At 41.4% G+C, this 27,536-nt stretch overlaps 1 protein-coding gene across 11 annotated transcripts in view; it reads right to left on the bottom strand.

The window, feature by feature from the left end:
* MYO9A (myosin IXA) overlaps positions 1 to 27,536 on the bottom strand; it is a 178,996-nt gene that overhangs the window by 65,590 nt on the left and 85,870 nt on the right. For all 11 annotated transcript variants that reach the window (XM_078621208.1, XM_078621230.1, XM_078621243.1 and 8 more), the window contains 3 exons: positions 17,222 to 17,338; positions 7,984 to 8,118; positions 4,189 to 4,310 (listed from right to left, as the gene is read on the bottom strand). In XM_078621208.1, coding sequence (XP_078477334.1) covers positions 4,189 to 4,310; positions 7,984 to 8,118; positions 17,222 to 17,338 — 374 coding nt within the window. The remainder of the gene's footprint in view (positions 1 to 4,188; positions 4,311 to 7,983; positions 8,119 to 17,221; positions 17,339 to 27,536) is intronic.

Here is a 27,536-nt window from a genome sequence, read left to right as displayed (position 1 = left end):
TGTGCCATACACGTTTCACAGCCGCAGAAAACAAGGTGCCAGTGTTCGTAACGTTTACAATCCCTGTCGAACCATCGCGATAGGAGCACTCCCTCCGATGCCGAACGAATGCCACTTGAGGTCCCTGGATTGCCATCAACTAGCAACACTTGCTTAAGAGTTGAGTGACAGTGTCATATTTGAAGCGCTTCCCTGCGGATCAATAATGCCGTAGAGGGCAGCCGTGCCCAGCAGCAGCAGCAAAGCAATCGGTTGCCTTTCACAACGCTCTCTAAAGAAGGCCAGTACCCCGAGCCATCGAGTCTGGGCTGGACCACAGCCATCTTGCTGTGCTGCACTCAGGTGCTCAATCATAATCCCCCAGCCAAACACAAACGGCAGGCGGGATACGTAACGGCATGTCATGCGGTTACAAAACCGGTTATGCTCTAGAATGCATCGCTGCAGGGGTGTCGACGTTTGACATTGAATTGGCCGTGCACTTTGGAGGTTGGCTAACTGGCTTGGTGAATCTACTCCTGCCTGTAATGATCCAGCAAACCAGGCCGAAGGCGGCTTTCTGCGGTGGGAAACGTTTCTCTGTGGTAAGCTACGATTTTGTCGTAGCGTGCGCATTGCATATTGCAACGTATAAATGTCATTACTCTTTGGTTCTTTCGGTGAAGGCATGTAGATAGAAAAATAAAACAAAATAAAAATTCTGTCATTCTTAAGGTTTCAGTGGTTGAATTTGCAAATATATTTGCGGCAGGGCGGGGCTCATGTTTAGCTGGTGGTGGTGTTGCACGACTAATATTACATCTAATATTACATCGTATTACATTGTAAAACGCAACCGTTTAAAAATAATACATTTTGTTGTTGATCTAAAACGATTGTGGATCAGAATGATCTGCGGGTGACTGGGTTTGCTCCGTGCTGTTTGCAGGTCACTGTCGTGCATTCTGCATTTGGCATCAAAGGCTTCTCTACTCCTTCTGCTAGAAGGACCCACTTGTTCTGCAGCAAATGTGGGTTGTATCCACAATGAGCGAGGTGTTTCGAGTGACAGGGCACAAAGTGTGTGCATAAAATGCCCTGAAAAGTGTTTTCGCTATTTGCGTTGTATAGTTTTATTTACACAATTACACGGCCAGGTTGGCATACATCATGAGTTTAACCTTTAGAGACGTCACCAAAAAAAGTGTACGGCTTAATTCAATCACTATCTTATTTCAGGTGTAAAATAACGGCAGCAACAGTACAATGTACCCAAGGCAATGCTGCGATACAAGACTTCAGCTTGAAGGTTCGAGAGGTCATATTCTCTTTGGCCTGATTCAATGTTATAAAAGGTTGCTTTTAAAGGATTCCATTTCCGATTGATAAATGCCGTGCAGCTTTTGGTGACTGCATGTGTATGCTAAGAGAGGGATCTTTGCATTTGTATGCACATCAAGATCAAAAGGTCATGGTGCCCAATGCCAGTCATGGTGCCACCATCACTTCCTTCTGCAAGATGCCACAAAAGTTTTGCACAGTTGACACTCGACCCTCCAAAGTCTGCTCTGCCAGTGTTTGGCTGCTATAAATTCCCACGCGACAAGCTACTTTGTTGAGCTTCTATTTGTGGCCAGGTTGCTTCTGAAAAATAATCTAATATCTCAGTGGGCTTTTCTTACCTTCCCTATACTTTGTGCTGCTATCGTGTTTTTGTATTGAACGTGTGTGAAAAATAGCTTTATAGCTCATCGGATTCCTCCAGTATAAATAAAGATTCAGATTTTGTATGGCATCGTCTGGCTTCGGGTCTCGCCTTGGTTGCCAACCTCTGGACACTCACTATCATGCCAATCTCCGTAACCAGCATTCCTCCATCCTGCATGTGTCCCCCCCCCATCCATCACAACCTCCTCCTCTACTTTCCTAAATGTTCCATTTCAAAACGTCACGATCTTACAATTAAATTCCTAACAGCCTCTGCTTGCACGTGTACTCTAACTCTACCTTCGTATGTTTCTATGCAAATTAAACTTAAAAAATAATCCTTCCATTTTATGGTGATTAACTGTGAGCAGCCAATAATATTCTCCACATACACTTAGATTAACATAATGTATGTTGATTAACTGTGAATAACCCAACCAACAATAGGTACAGCATATTCTCAGATTAACATGATCCGAGGTAATTTACGACTGCACCTGATAGGCCCACAGTGATGACATCACCTTCACTCCCTCCATTTAAGACCGAAAGAGGACTTCTTCACAATTCTGGCTATTGCCTGATGAAGCTGGTTGAAATTACCAGGGAAACATCGTACTCGAATTGTAAATGTTGTGGGTTTACTCTCCAACACACCGGTGTGCTAAAGTAGTAACTAAACGGCACAGTGTGTTTACATGACAAACCTTACTAATTGGCTGTGGGCGGGTGTAACGGCACATTTATATTTCCGCGATCTAACCCAAAAACCTTTATTGTGGAGATGGACTATCCTACACCACAGGGCCCTGTCTTCGGCAGTTCTTGCGAGTCGTCGCATGCTGCGCACTGTCCAAGCAACGGTGTCGTCAATCCGAGTTCTACCTTCAGATCGCGAGTCGAGCTCTTTGGCTCGACATTAACAGCCATGGCGCCTACCTCAAACAACTGACCCTCTATAATAAAGTTTAAAGACAGTGTTTAATCTCCTGCAAAAGCAATCTATCCTTTGATTTCAATCTTACAATTCACTGTGTCATGCACATTAACGCCTCAACTCCCCCGACCGTGTCACATTGTTAATTTGCAACTGACACCTGTGGTGAAGATGCAGAGGTCCCTTTCCTAACCATTGCCATAAATGTAACTCGAGGAAAACTCACATTGAGGGCTCAGAGTTCATGTTCTGTACCTACAACTGCCAAAAGCTACATTCTCCAATTCTCTCAAGTGTAAACTATCTATTGTAATTCCTAGTTTTCTTTATTTCCGCAACACATCCATGCTTTTAATGAATGTATACTTGAGCAAAACTTTGAAAAAATTGGGTGACCAAATGCAGCTGTACAGAGCACCTATCCAACAATTACGGATGATTCACGACTTGATTTCTTCAGTCTTTTTTCCAGTTTAATTCCAACTGTGCCATCGGCGTTATGAAGCAGAATATCCATTTCGACCATGCACAGAACAGTGAAGCACTGCTGTTTGTCTGAGACTGCCCCACGGATGGTAAGATCACAGAACTACTTCTGACATCCATTCAAGTGAACATTGTATCAACACTATAGGGAGCCCACTTTCCCATATGCCCTGCTACAGAGAAATACATTTCATTCTCAGCGCTGGAATTTAGCCAAACACAATAAAAAACCAACATTGCTGTGGTGGTTTTGTGTGCAGTCTCTCCTCAAAGGCACAGAAGCCCGAGACCCATCATGCAAAGTGTTTAAGCAACTGGAATACCTTAACTGGAATACCACGGCAACTAAACGTTTTCAAAACCCCTTCTGAAAACACAAATTAACGGGTGTGTAAAGTCTAAATGACAAATCCCAAACGCTCCTTCATATTCCTAGCTCTTTTCTAGTAGTTGCTCAACTGGCGGATGTATTTTTTTTTACAAAAACCTTTTCCTGTTCAGTCAACAACAGTTAAACCATGAAAATACTGTACTTCTACCTGCAGGCTTTAGTATGCAGCAAAACTCTGGTAAACATAATACCTTCAATGCAAATAAAACAAATCCCTCTAGAGTTACCAAACCTCTTTAATGATATATCGCTTTTTCCAGCACCGTGGTAACCACTTTCTCACCCCATGCAGCTTTACCAAATGCAGTTATTCTAGCATTTGTTGAGCTCCACCTTTCAACATCTGCAAATATCCAAAGTTTTCTCACTCCTTCCCGCGACTGAACCACATTTTGCTTGTTTTTTTTTAATACAACACATTGTGGAGAAACACATATATACTGTACATTAGAGGCATGTTTATGTTTTGGGAATTATTAATCGGTACCAAAATAAGTGAAGAATTTAATTGGCAAGACGTTTTCATTACCAGTCACACGAATTTTTAACCACCTCTAACGTGAGCAGAAATGTACCTGAGAAACAAAACTTTAGCTGGACTGCAAAGTAACAAATCAATCCGAATACAGCAGCCGAGTGAGTAATCGAATCACGGTAACTGAAGTTGAATCCATGGAATTGCTCTTACTTGCATTCCTCGTCCAGCAGGTGGAGCAGTCCTGTGGGTTTCTTGCTGATGAGGTTGATGCAGCCGAGGTTGTCGGTGTAATCAATGGTGTTCCAGAGAATGCCCTCCTTCTGGTATTCCTCCTGTGAAATATTGACATTCAGCTTGTGTCATTCCGCGTGCGTTCCTAAGATTCCCTGCATCGCAAAGTATTTCACGTACAAGAGGAGCTTTATCGCCGAGAGACTTGGTAACAAATATGAATTCTGCACAAGGGAAAACTCGATGTCACATTTAAGAAGTCAAATCTGTAACACTGAGGATTAATGACACCACGTTGTTTTCAAAAGTTAAGAATAATGGAATGTACCAAGTGCACCTTCACTTGTGATGTGCTGGGGTTTTGGACATGAACAAGCAAATTTACAATATAACAGCACATGCTCTCAGTTCTTCTGAAATTAATCACATTTAGGTTTGAAAAGCCAACAAGACCAAATGCACAGGATTGGCAGATCTAATCATATCTAAATAGCCAATTATCAAGGTTTGTCACAAACAAAACATGCCAATTAGTTACCAGTTTAGTACACCGGTATGTTGGAGAGTAAACCCACAACATTTACAATTCAAGTACAATGTTTCCACCCAGTAATTACAACCAGCATCATCAGGCGACAGCGAGAATAGTGGAGAAATCCTCCTGTTTCGGTCTTAGAGGTAAATGTGATGTCGTCTCTGTGAGCCAATCAGGTGCAAAGACCAGAGGGGGAGGGGTTGATGTCGTCATATAAATTACAATGGATAAATATTATTCATCTTCTTGGTTCTTTCGGTAAAGTCACGTAGAAGGGAAATAATAAAACATAATAAAATAAAATTCTCACGACGTTTCGGCCACAACGCAAGCAGCCGTCCTCAACGGCCGTCCTCAACGGCTGCTTGCGTTGTGGCCGAAACGTCGTGAGAATTTTATTTTATTATGTTTTATTATTTTATTATTTCCCTTCTACGTGACATTACCGAAAGAACCAATAAGATGAACACCTGCAGTCACGAAAGCTTTAAATCAAAATTTATATATTATTCGTTGCGTTATTCACAGTTTATCAACAAAACGCTGCCTACATTAAACGTTCCCCTTTAAGGCAGCACTATTAACATGCCGAGTGTGTTTCTAATTGTGTACGATCTATAGGCACGAGAGCGCCACGTTGGTGGCGAAGAGCCTCGGAGGAACCCAACTATAAAGGACGCTTTTAGAGGAAGCCTTTCACGTGATGGTTCACTTGAAAGCTGTTCATAATGACATTGCTTTCCAAGGACGACACTGAACGGAAATTTGCATTTCGACAGTAACAATGTGCATTTTTAGAGTCGCGTACGCAGCGCTTGGTAATCGGTCGCGATGAGATGAAAATGTAATGTTGCCAAAAGGACATCCATTATTAAAAGTTAATTTTTAAAGTATTCCACTCTTAGCCATCGTCGCAAATTCATTGGTGAAGTCGAGGCAGTTTTGTTTTCATCCTCAGCCATTTCATACCACATGCTTCAGGAAGCACTAACTGACCTTTGCCGATGCCATCATCTAAGCCCTAAGCTGCGACGTTCCGTAAGCATGCAAATGCTGTACGTTCGTCGACACGAAATGCCCATTTGAGATTGAAAGAGCAGCTTGGTGTAACCGCATCTCAAGATGCTGTACAAAAACAATGGCATGTGCATCATGGGGATAGGCGGTGTGTGTACGCTTAAAAAAATGTTTAGACATTGATTGGCAGAGAGCAGAAGAGGAAGGCATTGAGAGTGGACAGGAACAGGGCCAGTGGGTGGGGGTCCAAGACGACTGAGACAGCACAGGAGATAAGCAATCTCCCAGAGACCAAAGGTTGAATTGGGATTTCGCCAGGAGGCTTGTCAATGCCCCAAAGTCAACCATCCATGGAATAAAGAACCAAATCAGGGTGTGTACACTTCAATCGCTTTGCCTGATATACACTTAGATGGTCCCTCTAAATTCAAGCACTATAGACAGATATAAACAGTTTAGTTCCACGTTTTTACACATCAAAACATAATTGACTCAACTTTTACAGTTTTTATTGAAAATTTTCGGTGTTCAAAAAAACTCAACTATATCCGAATCTATTTAAATGATCTTGGGCCCATTGTCTTTTAAGCATGATAGCCAGAGCAAAGTTCAAACCAAGAAGCCTGGAATTTCGTTTACAAAACAATTGACATCTAGAATCAAGGTGAGTTCTACTGAAAGTTCACGCATGTTTTGAGACGATTGGGTTATCCATTTTTTCTTCCAGAAAAGTGCTCAAAAGTTAAACGTTAACCTGCAGGTCACCTATTAATTTGGCAAAACAGCTTCAAGAATGCATCCAATGTGAATATAAGGGAGCTAACCATGCACTGCAATGGCAATAAAGGCAGAAAGATCCCATGAGGGGAAGAGCATTGCCAGCTTCCCGAGCCCATAAATGGTGAGAGAGTATGGGACCGCGTTTCGACATTGACGAGCCTTCAGGTGTAATGGTTTCCACGGAGCTCCCACACACATCGTGGCCACTGAAGCGCAGATTCTTCCCGTAATAAACACACCCGGCACCGTGGCACCATCAACCCTGCCGAACGAGTTAGGCTGCAAAGTTTATAGTTTAACTGATGGAGGAGGCCGAGTTACTTAACGTCCACATCGGCTTGCCCGTGGAGAGGGCATTTTCAGTACCCAAAACGGATAAGTTTGAACACATTACTCTGCCATTTTTCATATTTAACAATGATGCATGGGCTGCCTCGCTAGGACTAAGTGGCTTAGTCGCTGTTAATGGAAGCTCACCAAATGCACAGAATGAATATTACAGAGAAGTGAGAGAAGCATTTTTAAATTCTGCCAACGAGTCATTGTACTTTCAAACAAACTGTAAACTGTTTTGTAATCCCAAAAATGATTCAAGAGACATTACCAATCGTAAACGAGGAATACCCTAAAACATGCTGTGATGCACAAGTGTTAAGCATTCCAAAAACAATGGAAGTACTTTAATCCAAAGGAAATTTGTTGTAATGGAAGAAACTAGCTGCTTCATACGACTTGTGGAATTTATCAGAATGCTGTTGACCTATTTAACAGTTAACATTTATTGAAAAAATATATATTTAATCTATGCTTTACAATAGCATTACTGTACATATTGTTATTCATTCAATTACGTGCATTATGAATGGACTGTTGTTTATTTAGAAAGATTACAACACATTTAACGAGTTATTGATGGTAAAAAGTCATTTTAAACGTCTCAGTGCTGTAACTGAACAATAAACTCAGCAATGGTTTAATTCAGATTAAAATTAATGATAACCCAACTAGAATGCGTGTGTCTGTATAACATATCCATCCATGTTTATTCTCACGTAAGCATGTTCAGAAAATGAGCGAAAAGCCAAAGCTGCTTTTCAACACAGAAACAGTTGAATGTATACATTGAAATATAATCAAATTCAGCGCCATCACAAATGAACAACCTTTTCGGCTAAATACAAAGTTTCCCATGTAACTGGAATACAGTGAGCAACATGAGTTTAGAAACAGAAAGGTAACTTCAGCAGGCTTTTGCATGATCAAACACATGTTCTCGCCTCTAATGAGTAACCGACTGCCACAAAACCTTATGCGTATCAACACTTTAGTGTAGTGGCAAGATATCTTACAAATCCCTGCATTGCTGGTGCTCAAGATATGCAAGAGGGTGCAGGAAGAGAGTATTGCTGAAGGAATGCAAAGAATGAACAGATTGTGCTCACCTGCTCAATCTTGAATACATGTTGATTGAAGTAATACTGAAGACATTCATTGGCATAATTGATGCAGAACTGCTCAAAGCTGTTGTTTTCAAAGTCTTCAAACCCGAAAATGTCCAGCACCCCGATGGAAAGACCCTGGGGGGGGGGGGGGGCAAAAGTCAAAACGCTACAATGAAGCCTCGGGGTTACACAAATACACAATGAGTGCCGAACACACATATACACACAAATATGTTTCTTGTCTTTTAAACAGCTCAAGAGCTCAGAGCGTTCATCCTCCTGTCACAAGGGGCGATTGGTCACATTTGATTTCCCCACGCGATGTTGTTTTATTTGCTGTTATATTTGGTGTTATATTTCATGATTATACTTGCCATTATCCATAATGGAGGATTTTTTGCATTAGATCGCATAAATATATGAATGTGTAGTTAAACCCGCCACCACCCGACACAGCCAACTAGTAAGGGTTGTCACGTAAACAGAACATGCCGATTCGTCACTAGTACAGCACACCGGTGTGTTGGAGAGCCAAGCCACAACATTTACAATCTGAGTACAACGTTTCGCCAGTAATTACAACTAGCTTCATCAGGCGACAGCCAGATTTGTGAAGTCCACCTGTTTCGTTCCTTAACTAGAGGCGTAGACATGGTGACCACGCTTCTGCGCTCTTGTGCAAAGTGTGGGGGGAGGGGGTTACCGAGTCAACGTACATTATGCATACACATTATGCGAACCCTTTGATCTTGTCCTTCCTGCCCATTGTGTGTATTAAAATAGCCGTACCAACGTAATCCCTATTGATGAAGTATGGTGGCCTGTATAGGTATGTATTTAAACAATGTATTTTTTGATGATTCGCTTCCACGCAGCACTAAGTCGGTAGCTATCCGAACGGTTAAATCATTTTTATTTCTTTCAATTTCGATAGATAGTTTTGCACAGAACTTCAACATTATTAAAATCAATTGAGTGTCATTGTTGGCACGCGTGTTCTGCTACTGCTGACAGTTGTATTTGGGAGTATTTAATATTTCTCTGATTTTCTTTTAGTCACATGCTGATCATTCTTCCTGTTTGCCCAACATAACATTTGCCACAAGTACAGTTAATCCTGTACACACCTTCTGTTGATAGCTTCGGTAATACATCTTTTGTACCAGATATTAATTTCTGAATTTTATGTACCGTGCCAAATCTGACTCAGATGTTTTGTTTTTCCAAACATCTGGCTAGTTTATTAATTACTCCCGCAATGTATGGTATTTTGATCGGACAGGGTCGAAATGGTAAAAGAACACAGCGTTTACGGAAAGAAAACGCATACCGACGCCTATCTGAATGCAGAGTCACACCCTCACCCCGCACAGAAATCTGCTCTTATCAAGACGCTCATTCATCGTGCTAAGAAAGTGTCAGATGGTGACAGTCTGACAAGTGAAATTAAACATGTTAAAGAAGTGCTGCAAATGAACGCTTACAATGAACAGGGCATTGAATGCCAAAACCAAATAAAATAACACAAGCATTGAAACTGCCCAAGTAATTAAAAGATCAAAATACCGTAGATTGTGGGAGTAACTGATATACTAGCCAGATGTTTAGAAAAACAAAACATCCGAGTCAGATTTGGCACGGTACATAATGCACATGCATAATGTATGTTGACTCATTAACCCCCCCCCCCACTTTGCGCAAGAGCGCAGAAGCGTGGTCACCACATCTACGCCTCTATATAAGGAACAAAACAGGTGGACTTCTCCACAAATCTGGCTGTTGCCTGATGAAGCTAGTTGTAATTACTGGTGAAACGTCGTACTCAGATTGTAAATGTTGTGGCTTGGCTCTCCAACACACCGGCGTGCTGTACTCGTGACAAATTGGCCACGTTCTGTTTACGTGACAACCCTTACTAGTTGGCCGTGTCGGGTGGTGGCGGGTTTAACGACACATTTATATATTTACGCTATCTAACCCAAAAAAACTTCTATTATGGATGATATTGGTCACGAAAGCCTACGTGTTAAACTGACTTGGCATTATATTTTACGTTGTATTTCCATGTTACCTGCCAGTGTAGCTTGAATGGTGCATGACCTGAATTGCTGTTTTCCTCAAACGTGTTTGCTACTCACTATCTGCAATGCTATGATATTCATGCTGCAGTTATTTTTCTCAAAAAGGTCCTCCAAGAGTCATTCTTGTAAATCAGCTTAAGGCTAAATGTTTCTTTCCCATGTAAATAAATAAAAGAAATCAATACATGTAATCAATCGATCCTTGAATTTGCTAGGGATCATGTAGCACTCTTGATTATTGGCTGTAATGCTTGAACGAAATGGCTAAACATTGCTAATAATTTCACACGTTCTCAACGAGCAAGAGTGCAGAATGTTTTTACGAGGCCTTGTCTTACAAAACCCCCACTTCAAGAAATGAACAATTGAACCCATGGAAATTGGTCGAGTGGATGTGTGTTTAACATTAGGGTATCTCATTTCAGACTTAGACGAATCTCAAATGGCCAACCCAAAGTATTGTAAAGTAACAGTTGAAATAAGACACATGATTATTGAGGCACTGAGTGGATGGAGTGTACTGACCATGAAATGTATTGTTACCCCAGGCATGTCATTTATAATTGATCTGTAGAAAAACATTCAATACCATTGTCACAATAAAAGGTGCATTTATGCATCAAATATTAAAACTGAAAATAAAATAATTAAAATAGGAGCTTTTAGATATCAATGTAATGATGCATTTTCTAAAAAGCATACTGGTAATGTTCCGATGAGCGAGTCAAAAAATAAACATAACTGCATCTCTCAGTAAGGTAATACCAAGGTAATACCGATTGCCTTCACACTCACATCTGCTGCTGTCACTTCTCCTAATGCAGATCTTGTTCAGGGCCAGCCTAGCCCTGATCTCAGAGAGAATAAGATTGCTCCGATTTGAACTCTCTTACAATGAGATTTAGCATTCACAGAAAAAAATGTCTACATCTGATTGGGAGCCTGTTCGATAACATGACAGCTTCTTCAGCCGCCTTCATGTCAGCCAAATGTAAAATTAACCTGATTGCCAAATTCAGCCTACTGTCGAAGAAGAAGCCTGATCCACATATGAAAAAGTTAGACGTGAACAAGATTGTTATCAATCAGAGTAACAGCCAATTTCTGACAGCCTAAAATCGGTACTAAAGGGTTGAATTTCGCAGTGGTAGCCAATGTTTTCATGGAAAAATTTGAGACAGGTGCCATCCAGGCATCCACCCTACGTCCTTCCTTGTGGAAGAGATACGTAGATGACACGTTCGTCATCCGGCCACATGGCCCGCTAGCACTGAACCAATTCTTCAACCACATAAATTCCATACACCCAGCCATCAAATTCACCATGTAAGTGGAAAAAGATGGCAAGTTACCATTCTTGGATGTTTTAATCGAAAAGAAAGATGGCTCATTTGAGACACTGTCTGCAGGAAAGCCACCCACACGGATGCCTATCTAAAACCTGACTCCCACCACCATCCAGCCCAGAAGAATTCCTCATCAAAACCCTACACCATAGGGCCCCGTTGCATCTACGACCAGCACCACCTAGCCAGTGAACTGGGGCACGTACACCAAGCCCTCAAGATGAATGGATATTCGGACCAGACAATCCGCAAAGCTGTCACCCCAACCGTGGGAAAAAAACATCTGAGGACCCAATCAAAACCATCACCTTGCCATACATAGCAGGGGTCATCAAAACATATTTCAAAAATAATTAACAAACACAAGATCCAGGTTCGATTCAACACAATACATAAAATTAGTGATCTGATCCCATCTGTGAAGGATGTGATCCCTGACATGCAATACCCCGGTGTCTATAAACTAAGCTGTGTCTGCAGCAGTAGTTATATTGGGGAAACTAAACGACATGTCTCGGACCGTGTTCGTGAACGCAAGGCGGATCTGAAACACGGCAGGACCAATACCTCGGCTGTGGCTGATCATTGTTTTAACGGTGTGGGCTCACACGATATTGACTTTTTCCAAGACGAAGGTACTCTGCAAACCCACTGGCTATCATATAAGATTTGTTCATGAAGCCATCCAGATATATAAACATAGACACAACTTCAACCGAGAAGATGGGTACAAATTGAGCAATCATTGGAAGGACGTGATTAACCAGGTAAAGTCTGAACTTGATATGAAGTTTCCATCCTTTCTACCGATGTTAACCGACTCTCTGAGTTGCATTACTAGGCTGGATGTCTTTGTATTGACAGGCTGGGTGTCCACTGCCCCAGCCTTTGTGGTTGGACCACCTCTAGCTCCACCCACCTACCTTGATGCACCCATCTCAGGCCTAGAAAAACCTTGTCTCAGCAGCTTTCTCTCTCTCTCACCTGAAGACGATTGCTTGTGTTGCGATCGAAATGTCGTGATCTATCATTTTTTATTTACGTGATTTAACCGAAAGACCCAGGAGTATACACATCTCTCAGTGTTTGTTGGGTCATTTTGTCGTACAACAAAAACTGATTCTTCTTAGGACGTTGAAAAAAGTCACAATTAAAATGTACCTATCATATAATTAATAATTTCTCATTTGCATACGCATGAGTTTGTCTATGCTAAGTTAAGAGAAAACAGAACTCACTTGAGCAAAAGGAGAAAAGAATTGAGATAATGTAAACTTAATATTCTATAGGTCTTTTGGTAAAGCCACGTAGATAGAAAAATAAAATATATATCACGACGTTTCGATCGCGACACAAGCAATCGTCTTCAGGTGAGAGAGAGAGCTGCTGAGACAAGGTCTTATATAGGCCTGAGATGGGTGCATCAAGATAGGTGGGTGGAGCTAGAGATGGTGAGAGATTAGCGTGTCAATGGCTGGGGCAGTGGCCTTTGTATTGTGAGAGATCAACTTAATAATTTACAGTCCTTTGCCAATTCACAACACAAAGGTTTTTCTGTGCCATGTCAGTTATGGGAGTTGTTTTGGCTATACTTCATGCCATTGGTCAGTCCAGGTTGGCAAAGGGGGGACAAGGACTGATTTAGATATCGCCACTGATATCTGCTGTGGCCGGGTCACCGGGTTTTGTTGCAATGTGCTAATCACTGCGCCACTGCTCACCACTGCTCCCAAATAACTATAACATTCCTCCGTTATCTTAATGGGGTTGCTTGTTTACTCATTAACCAGGATGGCTAACAAGGCGTATAATCAGCTCTCAGCTATGGATCAAAATGTTAATTAACTGCATTAACATCCGAGTCCGAATCCATGTGTATCTATGTATGATAGTATGTATACATGTATGATAGTATGTATACACTTAGGTATACACTTAGGTGTACAGCTTAACAGTCTTGGAAATGTCATCCGGATGTATTCAGGTTATGAATGTTTGAAGAGAACATTGGTCAGTCTTATTAGCCACCTCAACCCCCGTCTACCGAGCAACGAGTAGAAGCAGCAAATTGCTTGTGGTAGGTGAGAAGAAGTGTGGATACATCCACCTCGACCATCCCAATTGATTAGGGTGCAATATGTGGTTAATAGCCTCCTGAAAGTGAGAGGCTCTGCACTTGCAATGGTGTGAAGACCATCTCTCAAAGCCAATTGGTTTTCCACTCATCTTTTATTTACAGCTCTGAGCCATTGGTGTAAATTCGACATTGCTAAGATGGGGAAAGTATTTCCATAGGATAACCACTGTTTACTTTCCCACAATATTATTGACCCCAGAGTGATTAAGGAGTAAGTTGACCCCAGAGTGGAATTTAACTCTCGCAAACCTTTTGTAAATTCAACTAAAAACTGTGCCCTCTTTTGCTTTGCCACCGATATATCCGGCTGAATACTACCGGTGTCCCTTGCTTTATGTGGTAGTTGCGTTCGAAAAAAAGAGGGCGCACAAAGCAAAACCACACAAGACAGCTGTCTGCCGAGTAGCGCAGACAGTACACGCACACACAATGTTGTCCCACGTCCGACCGCATAGCCGCATGAGTCAATTCAAACTAATTTTGAGAAAAAAAGATAGCCGCATATATGCGACATCGCACAAACCAAACCCACGCAGAACGAGGGAAACCTGTATTCGCAGTTATTTTTATTTCTTATTAAATATATGTACCTGTGGGGGCTTTGAATGTTACCCTATTTCAACATGAACAAGCGAACTGACTAGAGGAAGACTAAACACACAACGTTCCTGCAAACCGCACGAGCAACCTGTACAATTGTATTTGACGGTGCTGCAGTGCCTTGGCGACAAAAATGTCTGAAGTCGTGAAATTGAAATGCTGACAAACGTGGCGGTGAGTTACTTAACTGGAATGCACTTGAGATATTATATTTATTCAAAAGTGTGTTTTATGAAAAAAAACATGTTAAAGCCCAAAATGTATAAACATTAATCATATCCCAGTGCCAATGACTTTTTTTAAGGATGGCTAGCTATTTATTTGGCAGCCAAATCACACTCAATTGCATTCCAGCATTTATTGTGGTATGTGTAACATTCTGCATGTTGTCTCGAAATAAAAACAAGCGCAAATAAATGTGCGCTGAATGTTCAACAACTGAACAACTGCCAGGAATTCCAGTGAGGCACAGCATAGAGCAACAAGAACAATAGGTAAGTTTGAAGTCAAAAGATGGGCTTGTCTAGGAAGCACGTGAATTGTTTACATTATTTGTAATCAAAACTCAGGGATAACTAAATGCGCTATTAAAGCAAAATCGACAAAGAAAACTTGGAAACATTTAGGGAGGAACGATTCATACCTCCAATCTCTACAATGCCATGAATTGTCACAATTCGTGTAACAATGAGGACTTAACAATCCTCATTGTAACATCGTGTTGAATGTTAGCTCCTCCAGTGGCTCGAGCGGTGACATGAACCCATTAATAAAACCCACACAAGTAAAAAAAAACGTACTCTCAAAGGATTGTACGCATGTGTTGTGAGCTTACGAATCAATATCAACCAATAATTTTAAGCATAATTTCAACAATAAACATTAATAATTAGTTCAGTATTTTTGTTATGACAAATATAGACAACTCTAAAACTCTTTGGTTCTTTCGGTAAAGTCACGTAGAAAATCAAATCAAATAATAATAGAATACGACAAAGGCAGACACACATGCGTCTCGCTCGGTGTGTCTCTGCATGTGTGTCAGCCTGTGTTATTTCCGTGTCTGTGTTTTATCATTTATTCTTACCTAATGATGGCTGCTTGTGTTGCAACAGTAACATAGTATTCTATTGCTATAATAATAGGGTTTTCCCCTTTTTTCTGGCAACAAAACTGAAACCTTTTTACGAGGATTCATGTCTGCATTAACCACAATACTTGCAGTCAAAATGAAAACAAAAAACACACCGATAATATATTGATTTAAAGCTTTCGTGACTGCAGGGATTCATATTCTTGGTTCTTTCGGTAAAGCCACGTAGAAGGGAAATAATAAAATAATAAAAATATTAAACAATATTTTTATTGTTTAATAAAAAATATTTATTTTTATAATTTTTCTTCTATGTGACTTTACCGAAAAAACCAAGAAAAATTCATATATTATCAGTGTGTTTTTTTCATTTTGACTGCAAGTATTGTGGTTAATGCAGACATGAATCCTTGTAAAAAGGTTTCAGTTTTGTTGCCAGAAAAAAGGGGAAAACCCCTATTATTATATTTTGGTACTGGCAAAGGAGGTCTAATGATATTTTATTATTATTTGATTTGATTTTCTACGTGACTTTACCGAAAGAACCAAAGAGTAATTCCTTGCAGTCGCGAAAGCTTCTAATCTAGTTTGAACTCTAAAACTATTAACTGAAGATAAAATTTGTTTGCGGATGCTGCTGAAAAGGTGCAAAAGATACCTTCATGTTAACAGCACCACGTGTTACATGTGTGTGATGCGTCCCAACACACGTGTCACCCCTTGTTGGCCACAACTCAACAAGTTTTGAGATCACCACAGAAGCTAAGAGTCATTCAGAGAAGTGGAATAATTTTCTTGGAATAATAATAATAAACCATACAATTTTTTTACAATGAATCAACACTTAAAATTGTAAACAGTCAACTAACACCGTTGTTAAATACATATTAGATTTATTTCAAATGTAGCTGACTTTCCCCACAAGTTTTTGCTTTGACTGCATGGGCTGTTTGCACATTATAAAGCGGCGTTTGTTAAAAAAATGCCAAATATTATTACATAACTAGATGCAGGCACCCGGGCAGACAGATACAAGTTTTCCGTGTTTTAGCGAAAGATGGTCACAAGGCATTGTGGAGGAAAAATGATGCTCAACAAGTCTCAGCATATTGAATATTGAACATACTGTATTTAAAGAGATGCCTGACCGAGCTGTCAAGTAAAAAAAATACGACAGTGGTTATTATAAGCTACGCGTGATGAAATAACAAGTGAGGATACTACTCGTCAGTATTTCAAAAGTCAACACATTTCCTTCTCGATTGAACAATGGAGCGATGCTCATTGTCCCATCGGTAGCTCTCAGCAAGCAGTGAAAATTCCACATTCCTATGGTAAAAGTCAATCTCTCCACAAAACTACCACTGCCACCCCCTGACTGGGAAATTAACACTCAACCTTGTAATTGTGAGGCGTGCACCCTACCCACAGGGCAGACCCTACAGAAGGGTTGCGCTGTGGGCAGCACACAACTCTGTTACATACAGTTGGATGCTGCTGTAACGTTCAACAGTTTAGCCTAGGGACATACATTTCATTCTGGCTTGCACACCTTTCAACACACATAAATTGTCCTTGGCTAGGACAGTACATGAGCCCTGGCACGTTTATGAACTGCCACAATTCTGTGACTCTATTATTTCTTCATCACTTCTTGTTTTAACACTCAGATGAACAGCAGTGCCTCAATGTGAAAAGAAAAAAAACATCTCTAGCATTGTGGCAGTACCACTGACTTGACCACATGAGACTCCTCTAAATACCTGGGAGTCACCAACCCAGAAAAAACTCCACAACACAGCCACAGGGGTCGTGTGAACCCATTAAATAAACACAGTACACACACACCCGAAATTAAAAACATTGATCCTCGCACACGTGATTCAAATGCTTAATTATGCATTGCCCACCTCTAATACTTTCCCTGTTATGTGACATGGGGATTCGTTGTGCAATCCGCGCCGCGGAGAACTTTGCATACCTTGACGTGTTCACTGCGCTCCATTTTGTAGAGCAGGGCATGGTTAATGCGGAGGACGATCCAGTCAAAAAGCGCACTGTACAGCGACTTGGCCATCGAGTCCCGAGCCGTCACCGCCTGCGTGACGAGACCGCGCGCGTGGGTTAGGGAAACGAGCAGCACAACGCAAGCAGGCCGCACTGCAACAGGGTCCCCCGCCGATCACTTGCAAGGGCAATGAACAAAAATAATACCAATTTCTGAAAAGTGATGCCGGTTATTTTACAATTCTGTCCTGTTGTCCTTCCCCCTGGCACGGTTGGCGACGTACGGTGCAAGAGAAGTTCAACATATGTACAATGCTACAGACGGTACAAGAAGGGGAGAGATAACGTGTACAATTCTCATGTTGGTGGAGGGTCATTTAAGTCTGGTGGATGACTGTCTTCGCATTTTCCTATTAGATCCGCGAAGACGATTACTCCGCCAGGCTCCATGGCTCTCCGCCAACTCCTGAATCATGTTCCACATGTACCCACGTAGATATATATACAGCACAGTATATGAAAACACACACACACGACAGCGTGTCAAAATGTTTTGTGGAAACAAAATATAGTTCAGTAATGTTGAGCTTATTTTATAAGCTCCAACTTAATTTTCTAATTACACTGAGCATCAGGATATTATAGTGGCCTGTCTGCTTGTCACTGGGACATATTTCAATAATGTATATTCTTTGGTTCCCGCCACCTCTGGGAAATGACAAGAATGTGCCAACGTGCCATCAGCAATAAAGTGGATAACAAAGACATAATTCACAAGAGTATGGCAATGAATGATGGCAATAGCCCAAGTGCTGAATTGGAAAATTATCTGCAATGAGAGAGCTTAAAGTGAGTGATTGTTCCTATGTTATTATGGTTAGAGGTCTCCCTTGCTAAGACATTCATCTCAATGGTCTCTCGCATTAAGGCAATGAAAGTCCAGTATTGTAAGCCAAAGAAGTGACCACAACAAAAATTCCCACCTGTGAATCTGCATATGAGTCGAGGTGTATTTTGTTCTGGAAATATTTTGACCACTCTTTTACTTATAGTTTTGAAATGTGAATTTAACACTTGTAAGTCATGTACTCAGAAAATATTAACGTCACCTATGTAGAAGTTGTAAGCACAGCCTTTCACCCCATTATTAACATTTTTTACAGAGTAAAGATGAACTGTTTTAGAAATGACAGCACTGAAAATCCTCAAACATGAGCTGCGTCGTTACAATGTTGGGCACGGAATGTCCAGTGCCACCGTTTGGTTCGTAGTTACGCACTTAAACTATTAACGATTTTATTTTTATTTTATAAGGAAAGGCACACCAAGCTAGATAGCTTTTTCAGAATCGACCTGTCCACAAATGATAGCTCAACAAAGTGGATTATCACGTGTACATTTATAACAGCCAAAGTCTCTAAACGCATGTTTCTTAATGTGGAGGGGAAAACCAGAGGGCCCGGAGAAAAATCCACACGACCACGGGGAGAACATGCAAACTCCAAATATACAGGCGTCAAGGTCAGGATTTAACCCACAACCTCCTGTATACCAGGCGATGTAGTTAACACATTCCTGCGGAGGGAGCTGGTAGGCACGTTGGGTTGCTCGGTCAATGGCCAGGGTCAACCGCGGCGTGGTGTATTCTGCAAATATGGCCGACTGTGAGGGCGGGCACAAGCCGGCGTGAGTAGGTTAAACGTTGAGTTTTATAAGGGCACCACGGGGTGACCAGCCCCTCCCCACCCAGCCCCACCCCTCCCACCCCCCAACCCAGCCCCTCCCCACCCTCCCCACCCCACCCCTCCCCACCCAGCCCCTCCCAGCACAACGGACGGACACAATAATCCCCTGTGGGCTGGTGTAACCAGTGGGTTCCTACCAGTAACATATTTCCACTGTGGCACCAACTGAACAACAATGACCAAATAACTCCGAATGGTTCTTGTGTCATGGGGGCTGTGTGTGATTGCCCATGTACCACAGTCATTTGGTGTGTGCACCTATTTTTCTCATTTCTTCTCAGATATACTGTACTGGAGGAAGCATGTGAATTATAGATATATCATGTTGGTGGACGGCAGAATTATGAGCAGTCACTAGGATATCATTATCTTGTATTGAATAACTTGATTTATCGTGATTCAGAGTCGTGATTAATTTCAAGCGATTCTTTATCTAACAATGTGGTGAAAGAAAGTTACTCAAGGCATGATGTAAACCCATTATATACAAAATAAAAATGCAAACATCTAATTCCTAAACACATTATTCAATTAATAGAAGAAATCCAATCACCCGCGATCCAATCATCTGTGAATCCCTGTAATTTGAAGATTGTATAATTATTGGTGTTTGCAACTGCTCCCATAATCTGTAGCACACTGCGGCCATTTGAAAATGCTTCGTGGACTGCAAACCACGATCCATAAAAGTGGGCAGGGCTAACACAGAGCTGCAGGAGTGGAGGAGCTACAAAGAAATGTGGAGGAAATAAAAAAATTATCTTGCAATTTCAATGTAGTTGTTTGGTGATGTTTCATATAAAGTAATTTTTTTTACTTGCCAAAAAAAATCCTTTAACATTCACTCATATGGCAAATTTGCACAAGTCTTAGAAAAAACTGTAGCCTAATAAATCTGCAAATTTATCGTGGATTAATTTATGTTTGTGACGTGCAGCGCTTCCCAGGTAATCTGCGTATTTTTCGTGGATTAATGAAATCGTGTGGATAGTTCCTCCCATAATTCGCTGCCCACCGCATCGGCACGCATTTATTTCGCGAAAAATTTATCTCGCCTTCGCGGTCTCCCATGGATAGCAGGATCTGCTATATGGTCCCTCACATCAATGCATATTATTACATTTCTATGGTTTGTATCGTAAGGCCTAGACATTTTAGAAAGATCGGTGAATCAATGCATTGTTGCACTTGTACAGCAAACTATGCATTCTACAAGACTTTTCATTATGTTCTTTAATAACTCATGGTTACATGCTAAATATTTCCCATGATGCTGTAAGTAAAACGTACTTAAGAATTGAAACATTATAATGAAAGCCAACTGGCAGCCCATTAAAGAGTGAAATTCCATCAATAGGTGGAATTACATTTATTATCATTAAAGACATCAACGTCAGTGGAAACATGCAAAATAAACATAAAGCTCAATTTCAGAAATTGCAAGAGACATCTTAGCCCCTGTAAACTTGCACTGAGATACACACAAAGCAACGCCGTCATTTATAACCTGAAACGTTTGCTACATGACAATTCGTATTTTTTATGCAAATGTATGCTCGTCATTCCTCATCAATGTTTTAAACACAGAGCCTTTTTCCTTTTGACGCCTTTCTCAAGAGAGAAGACACTGGGCCTGGGGACAGCTGGTCCTGTTCCCATAATTGCGGGGCCTCGCTCTCAGATCTCAATGGCCACCGACACACAAAGAACGCACCACCACCTTTTGTCATCTCCTTCTTTGTACAGTAAGATGCGTGTGTGGCTGCTCTCTGTGTTCCCACTCATCGGCTCAAGGAATATTTCATTTTGTGCTCCACAAAAACAACAGGGCATTGTGTTCAAGGACTGGGGGTTTACAACTTACCATTTTATGTAATAATGTTATCTAATACTGTACATGCTGCATGGGAAAATTGGTGAGAGAGGCGAAAAAAAAGACATCGGACAAAAAAGGCTTGTATGAAAGTAGCTAATGAAAAGGGGCATTTAAGCATATGAAATGTAACCTGGTAAGTGATTTCATCGGCTCGTACAACACAGAGGCGGTGAAGAAATAAACAACACTTTTGACTCGTAAGTAACAAACAAAATCTGAGCATATAGAACAACACAAGCGGAGCTGAAAAGCAGAGCAGTGTGAACGGAGCTGAGCGTTGCCTGGCGGTGTCGAGCACGGACTGGCCGCACACAGCACTGGCCTCAAGAAGCACTGGCCTCACGTGGCACGAACCGGACTCACGCATCACGGACCTGACTCACGCAGCATGGACCGGACTCACATAACCAAACCAGCGAAACTAAATCCCTACACCGACAACAATCATAGCCGTAGCATTCACACACTGATGAAAAGGTCATTGTACAACAATTGTTGATGGTTAACTCAGCCTAACCAATTAATAAAACCCCAGGGGCTTTAAATACAAAACGTTCATCAGTCAAATAAAATCAACATACAGTAAGTGGGAGCAAACTAAGACAGATAATGATTGATGGGTGGCAGGGCAGTGTGCCCGTACAGTATTATAGTGCCACACAGAAAGTCAATGGGTCCATTAACTCCCCCATTTTCACCTGCGCCACACAGCACTGCACCACAGGCTACTCAAATTGAAAGGTCATCTGTCACAATTACTCAGTGGCACAGCCTCGCCAAAGCAACTGTACCAGTGCTGTCAATGGACAGAGCTGTTCTACCATGGCCACCATAACATTGTCATTCCTCCTCATGCCCGAGACAAAATAACTGGAAAGTCAAGTCTCTTCAGTGACCCATTGAAATGTTTCAGTTGAGGCTCAGTCCCGTGTTTTATTAAACGATGGGTCGACAAAGCCGAAAAGTCTGGGCTGAGAAAACCAGAAAGTCCAGCAGAAATTTCTGCCAGCACACTTCGCTGTTGTGACTGCCAAGAATTAAAAAAACACACAATGTGTAAAAGGTGTAAACAGGTCAACACCCTGGAGTTATGGTGCCGCCATAACACTCCAAGCGTGAATAAAAAGCACTCTCTATCCCACCGAAAGCCATTCATTAAAAATGCAATTGCATTCAACAGCCAAAACAGCCAAACAATGGTTCAGCTGTAATGGGAATTCTTCTACGCACGTTCTGTAAGGGATCCAGAATGCCGTGTTGCGTGATGCTTCCAACTGGTCACCCTCACAACCAGACTGCGCTAAACACAAACGTATTGAGAGAAAGGTGGCTCAAAACCACGAACTTCAATGCAGCCATTTCTCATCCCTGTGAGAACTACTTCATTTTCCTGGCATTATATAAATGAGACACGGACCTTAAAAAAGATCATACTATAATTACCTGGTAATTGTACATCTGCTGGAAATAAACTTTCCCACAGCTCAAAAGAAAACTTAGGCCCGAGTGTAGAGCTTGCAACAACAGCATAACAATTGCGCCTTTGTGGGTAGCGGCTGTACTTCTAAGCAGGCAATAGCCGCCCGCACTCTCAGCTCATGGGAAACATCACAACCTCCATCAGACGAGCTTCACCGTCTCGCTCATAATTAAACCCCAGTTGTAAAAAAAACACAACAACACTGTGCATGCCCAATTCCAGAAAATGCATGCAATTCAAAAGGACCCCTGCCACCCCCTTAAAGAAGTGACATGGGCATTTTAAGGATGTTTTTCAGTCAACGATGTTATCGGCCATGTGTTAGACCAGAATTTGTATGCTCTTTGTTATGCTGGTTGCTGTCGGAATGTTACATTTTAAGTTTGCCTATTTCTGGAATGTACACGGGCCTAATATGCACGATGCCATGGCAACATACCACAGCCTCATCCAAATTGTGATGTGTAATCCCCCTCAAATATGTGGTGTTGTCCAATTTTTAGAAATGAGCAGTACACAATCAATCGGATTCGTCTGTGGCATTTCTCATTTATATATTTGGTATTAAACTTGAAAGTACCGTGTTCAGTAGCGCCAATGTCGAGTTCTTTGGTATGGATATCAACAAATAAAATGTATCACTTCTCGGTGTTTACAATTCATATTATGGACTGTATGACAGTCTGCTAAAATATTTCGAATAATTATTTGCTATTTCACAAAAAAAAATGTTGCGAGTCCCTGTTCTTTAAAATGTGGCCAATTCACTTAACACCTTGTGCATTTTTATCTGCTAACTGATGATTGCTAGCAACCTTGAAAATGAACAAAGAGAACTTTCAACAGGCGTGATAGAAAAAAACAGGGGTGTGGATTCCAGGGAAGATTCCAAGCTTTGTTAAACAGGGATTACACAAGCAAGCAAATGGATAAACACTGACAATCCCTGGTCTTACATGTGCGTCATTAATAATATAACACTAGGTTACACCACCCCAAGACCCATTCCAGCTCCAGTTGAAATGGAACAGAGGGGCGGAAAACCTGACAAGGCAACTTCACGATGAACTTTAATAAAGATTGGTTATCTCGCGCACAGACCAAAGACTGCCAACTTTTTTTTATTTAAATAGATATCCCTTAATAATTGCCAAAAATGGTATCACTCAATCAAGTACCATTCAATATTTGTAAGCTAATCTGCTTTTTAAGAGAGATCTTCATGTCAATTCAAATAATGTACGTTTCACAATATCTACCCCAGTGTTATGCGCATTGCTAAAACGTCGTAACAGCAGGAGCAATCGTAATTTTATTTTACATTTTATACACCGTCAAAGGTGCTTTGCTTTTCATTCGCCTATACTACACAACTCTATTGAATGGTGAGGGAAATCAAAATAAGTACTGCTTAACGACCTTGTCAATCTTTCCATGCCGTGTTAAGTAACTTTATAATTAACATTCGAACACTCTTGGAAAAGACAGCACTCGTATAGGTGGGGCGTTTATCCCTTCCGAAGCCCATCACTAAACACGATGAGCCTTACCCCTTAGGCGGTCAACTGACTTTTAGGAGGTGACGGTTTTTAAGAAAGGGGAGTTTTCCTTATCATGGGAGCAAGAATGTTTTGAGAAGCGAGTAGGGGGTTTTGTAGAGAAAGCAAACAAAACAAGAAGGTATTGTAGCTGGAAATTAGTATTGGGGATAGAGAAGAGTCAGATGTAGGAAGAGTGCAAAGAAGAGTCTAAGTGGAAGATGAGCATGGGAAGAAGTGGAAGATGAGCATGGGAAGGAAGTCAGGAGGGTAAATGGCGAGTGGGAGACAATTGCACATAGCAAGGGCAGCTGAGGAGTAACCTCCCCCATTGAGCAGAACAATTACATAAATATTATTCTGTTCTGTGTCTCCACGTAAAAATAAAATAACATTTAGCCTCTTGGCTTTTCAGACTTATTTTAACCAGCAGCATTTGTTTAAAGACATGTACATTCTGGACCCGTTTAATCTTTCTGGGAGTCATCAGCAGTCAACGTGTGCTAAACAAACACTGCTGGTATTCCATGGCATTATTAAGTGCCCTCTCCACACCATGGGCTGTCAGGAAAAAAACACAACAATATCGTTTCGAAACAGGCTGGATGTGGATGTCAACAGAGGGCCTTGGTTACTGGTACAGAGACGTATGGAGGGGGTGTATGGTGAAATTATATAGAAAATGTAGGTGGGGTCAAAACTGCGGAAAATCTTGCAAAGGGTGATATTGTGATCGATCACATCACTTATTGTTAAGTCAACGAAGGGAAGGGGCGTGATGACTGTGGTCTCCTTTATGAGTGTGGGTGAGAAATCTGGCAGCAGCATTCTTGATAATTTGTGGTCTTGGAAGCAAGAGAGGTAACAATGCCAAGGAAAATAAAGTTGACAAATATTTGGACAGTGGTTTCAGAACAAAGATGGTCACCGCATCACACTGTTTCAGATCTGCTTCTATGGCTGTCTGGAACGCTCTTATTTCCGATATTAGAAAGCAACTGGAGCTATGCACTTTTAAATTTAGATTAAAAACGAATTTCTTTAGAACTGCCTTTGCGTTTAGTTTGTTGTCCTTCCCTCTACATGTCCGATTAGCACGGTTGGCTACGTACGGGGCAAAATAAGTTCAACATAAATTTGCACAGTACATGCGGATGTGAAAGTGACAAAAATACGTTTTTTGAGAGATGGAGAGAGTTGGATCAAGAATTACTTCAAGTCTGAAAATACTCTTTGCAAGTTTGATGTCTTATTTTCAGAAACGTATGATAGCATTATGGGACCTCGTTTGCCAGAACCAAAATATGAGAATAGGTTTTTCCCCTTTTTTCTGGCAAACAAAACAGGTGTTAAGATGTTAAAACACCAAACTTAAACCTTTAACAAGGAATCATGTCTGCATTAACCACAATACTTGTGGTCAGAATGCAAACAAAAAACATACTCTGATAATATATGCATTGTCTTTGAAACTGATTGGTCCACACCAGACAGCTTTCTTTTGAGCCCCGTCTCAAACGGTGTTTTTTGTTTTGCATTCTAACCACAAATATTGTGGTTAATGCAGACATGATTCCTTGTAAAAGGTTTCAGTTTGGTGTTTTAACATCTTAACACAAGTTTTGTTGCCAGAAAAAAAGGGAAAAACCTATTCTCAGTACGATAGCACTTTCCACTTTACTGATTGTTTCCCAATGAAGACCTGTCTTGGATTTACTTAATCGTAGAAAGTTGGTATAAATCCAACGTGGGTTTGTACCAATGGCAGGTTGAGTACAGGCGGTGGGGGTGAAGTTAATGGAGTTAATGGGGTGAAGTTAATGGAGTTAATGGGGATGTACAGCTGAGTGTCCTTGGCACAGGACTGGGGGGTATAACATACGAGAAGGCGATGAGTTTCACGAAATAAAATGATAGAGATTGACAGTAAAGAGCCATAGGAAGATCATTGTGGAACACCACAGCTAAAGGGTTTTCTTGACAATGATAACTCATATGGAGACATGTAAGGAATGGGTGCGGAGCAGTAGAGAAATTAGTATGTCACACACCTACACGCAGTATGAAAGCCGTTGAAATAGGGCAGTAGTTGTATTCTTGGTTCTTTCAGTAAAGTCAAGTAAAAAGAAAAAAATTACATTTACAACAAAAATAAAAAAATAAAAATTATTAATTGAAAATAATAAAAGCAAAAAACCACAATAAAAATACAAATATAAATAGTAACATTAAAATTCTATTTATACAAAAAAAAATGTTACTTTACATTTTTTTCTATTTATGTGACTTTACCGAAAGAACCAAGAATATGAATTCCTGCAGTCACGAAAGTTTTAAGTCAAAATTTAGGACAGTAGTTGGCTGTGTAAAGAGTGGCAGCAAGTTGCAGAAAAACAAAGGAGAGGAAGAGGAGGGTGATAGCACCCAGATGAAGGGCAGTCAGTGGAATGGTTCAATCAGCATTCAGGACTGTACTTGGTCATGCAGAAAATTGTAGCTGATGAGGTGACGTGGACATAAGCAATGAACTGTGTTGGAGACGGAAAAGGTCAAGAGCATAACATTGGGAGTGAGTTGGATATTGAATGAAGATTGGTCAGTGGTTTCAAGAATTGACTGGGAAGTAAACGTAGTGGAGTGGAGTGGGATAGATCATCAACGTGGAGAAATAAGTCGCTAATAATGATCGGTGTACAACAGCAGAGGCCAAGAATGGGTGTAGGTTTGGCAAGGTAGTCAACTAAAGGAAGGCCAATTAAAAAAACTGTTCAAGGAAACAGCCTTCAATTTTTTTTTTATTGCTTGGGCCATGGCGTCATGAGATAAGTATCCCAGAAATCAAAACAGAGGAGCAGCTTTGTGTTGTGTGGGATGGGAATGTGTGTCTAAGGGCAATGGGTGAGGCCTGCGGAGTGAAACGTGATGAAGGACACCAGGGACCGGGCTATACTAAGCACCAACTGGCAGTTCGAGAAGGCACTGAGGTTTGGGCAGTGAGGTCACAGGAATATATAGAGTTTAACAATGATTGTAGATGTAATGAGCATGTGCTAATTGCACCTCCGATAAGCTACGCACGGTACGAAAAAACTTCAATGTACAGGTGCATACATATGCGAGTGCAATTACCAACTCTCACAAAATGACAGAAATATACTAATCGAGTGGATATCAAAAAACAGGGCTAATATTGAGCATGGGCTGGTGTGAAAGAGATATGGGCATGAATGGGTCACTGACGGGCCATGCAAGCAAGTGCATGTGGCTACAGGTGTAGCTAGCATACATGGTAGATGAGGCAAAGTGAGCAGTAGATGAGGAAACGATGGGCAGTGTGTGGGGCTAGGATGGGCAGTGTGTGGGGCTAAGATGGGCAGTGTGTGGGGCTAGGATGGGAAGTGTGCGGGGTAAAGATCGGCAGTGTGTGGGGGTAGGATGGGAAGTGTGTGGGGGTAGGATGGGCAGTGTGTGGGGCTAGGATGGGCAGTGTGTGGGGGTAGGATGGGAAGTGTGTGGGGGTAGGATGGAAAGTGTGTGGGGTAAGGATCGGCAGTGTGTGGGGCTAGGATGGGCAGTGTGTGGGCGTAGGATGGGCAGTGTGTGGGGCTAAGATGGGAAGTGTGTGGGGGTAGGATAGGAAGTGTGTGGGG

The sequence above is a fragment of the Lampetra planeri genome, chromosome 3 (genome assembly GCF_965212315.1).
Source record: "Lampetra planeri chromosome 3, kcLamPlan1.2.h2, whole genome shotgun sequence".
Classification (NCBI taxonomy): domain Eukaryota; kingdom Metazoa; phylum Chordata; class Hyperoartia; order Petromyzontiformes; family Petromyzontidae; genus Lampetra; species Lampetra planeri.
The sequence above is the reverse complement of the archived record's forward strand: the minus strand, read 5'-3'. Positions and strand labels throughout refer to the sequence as shown.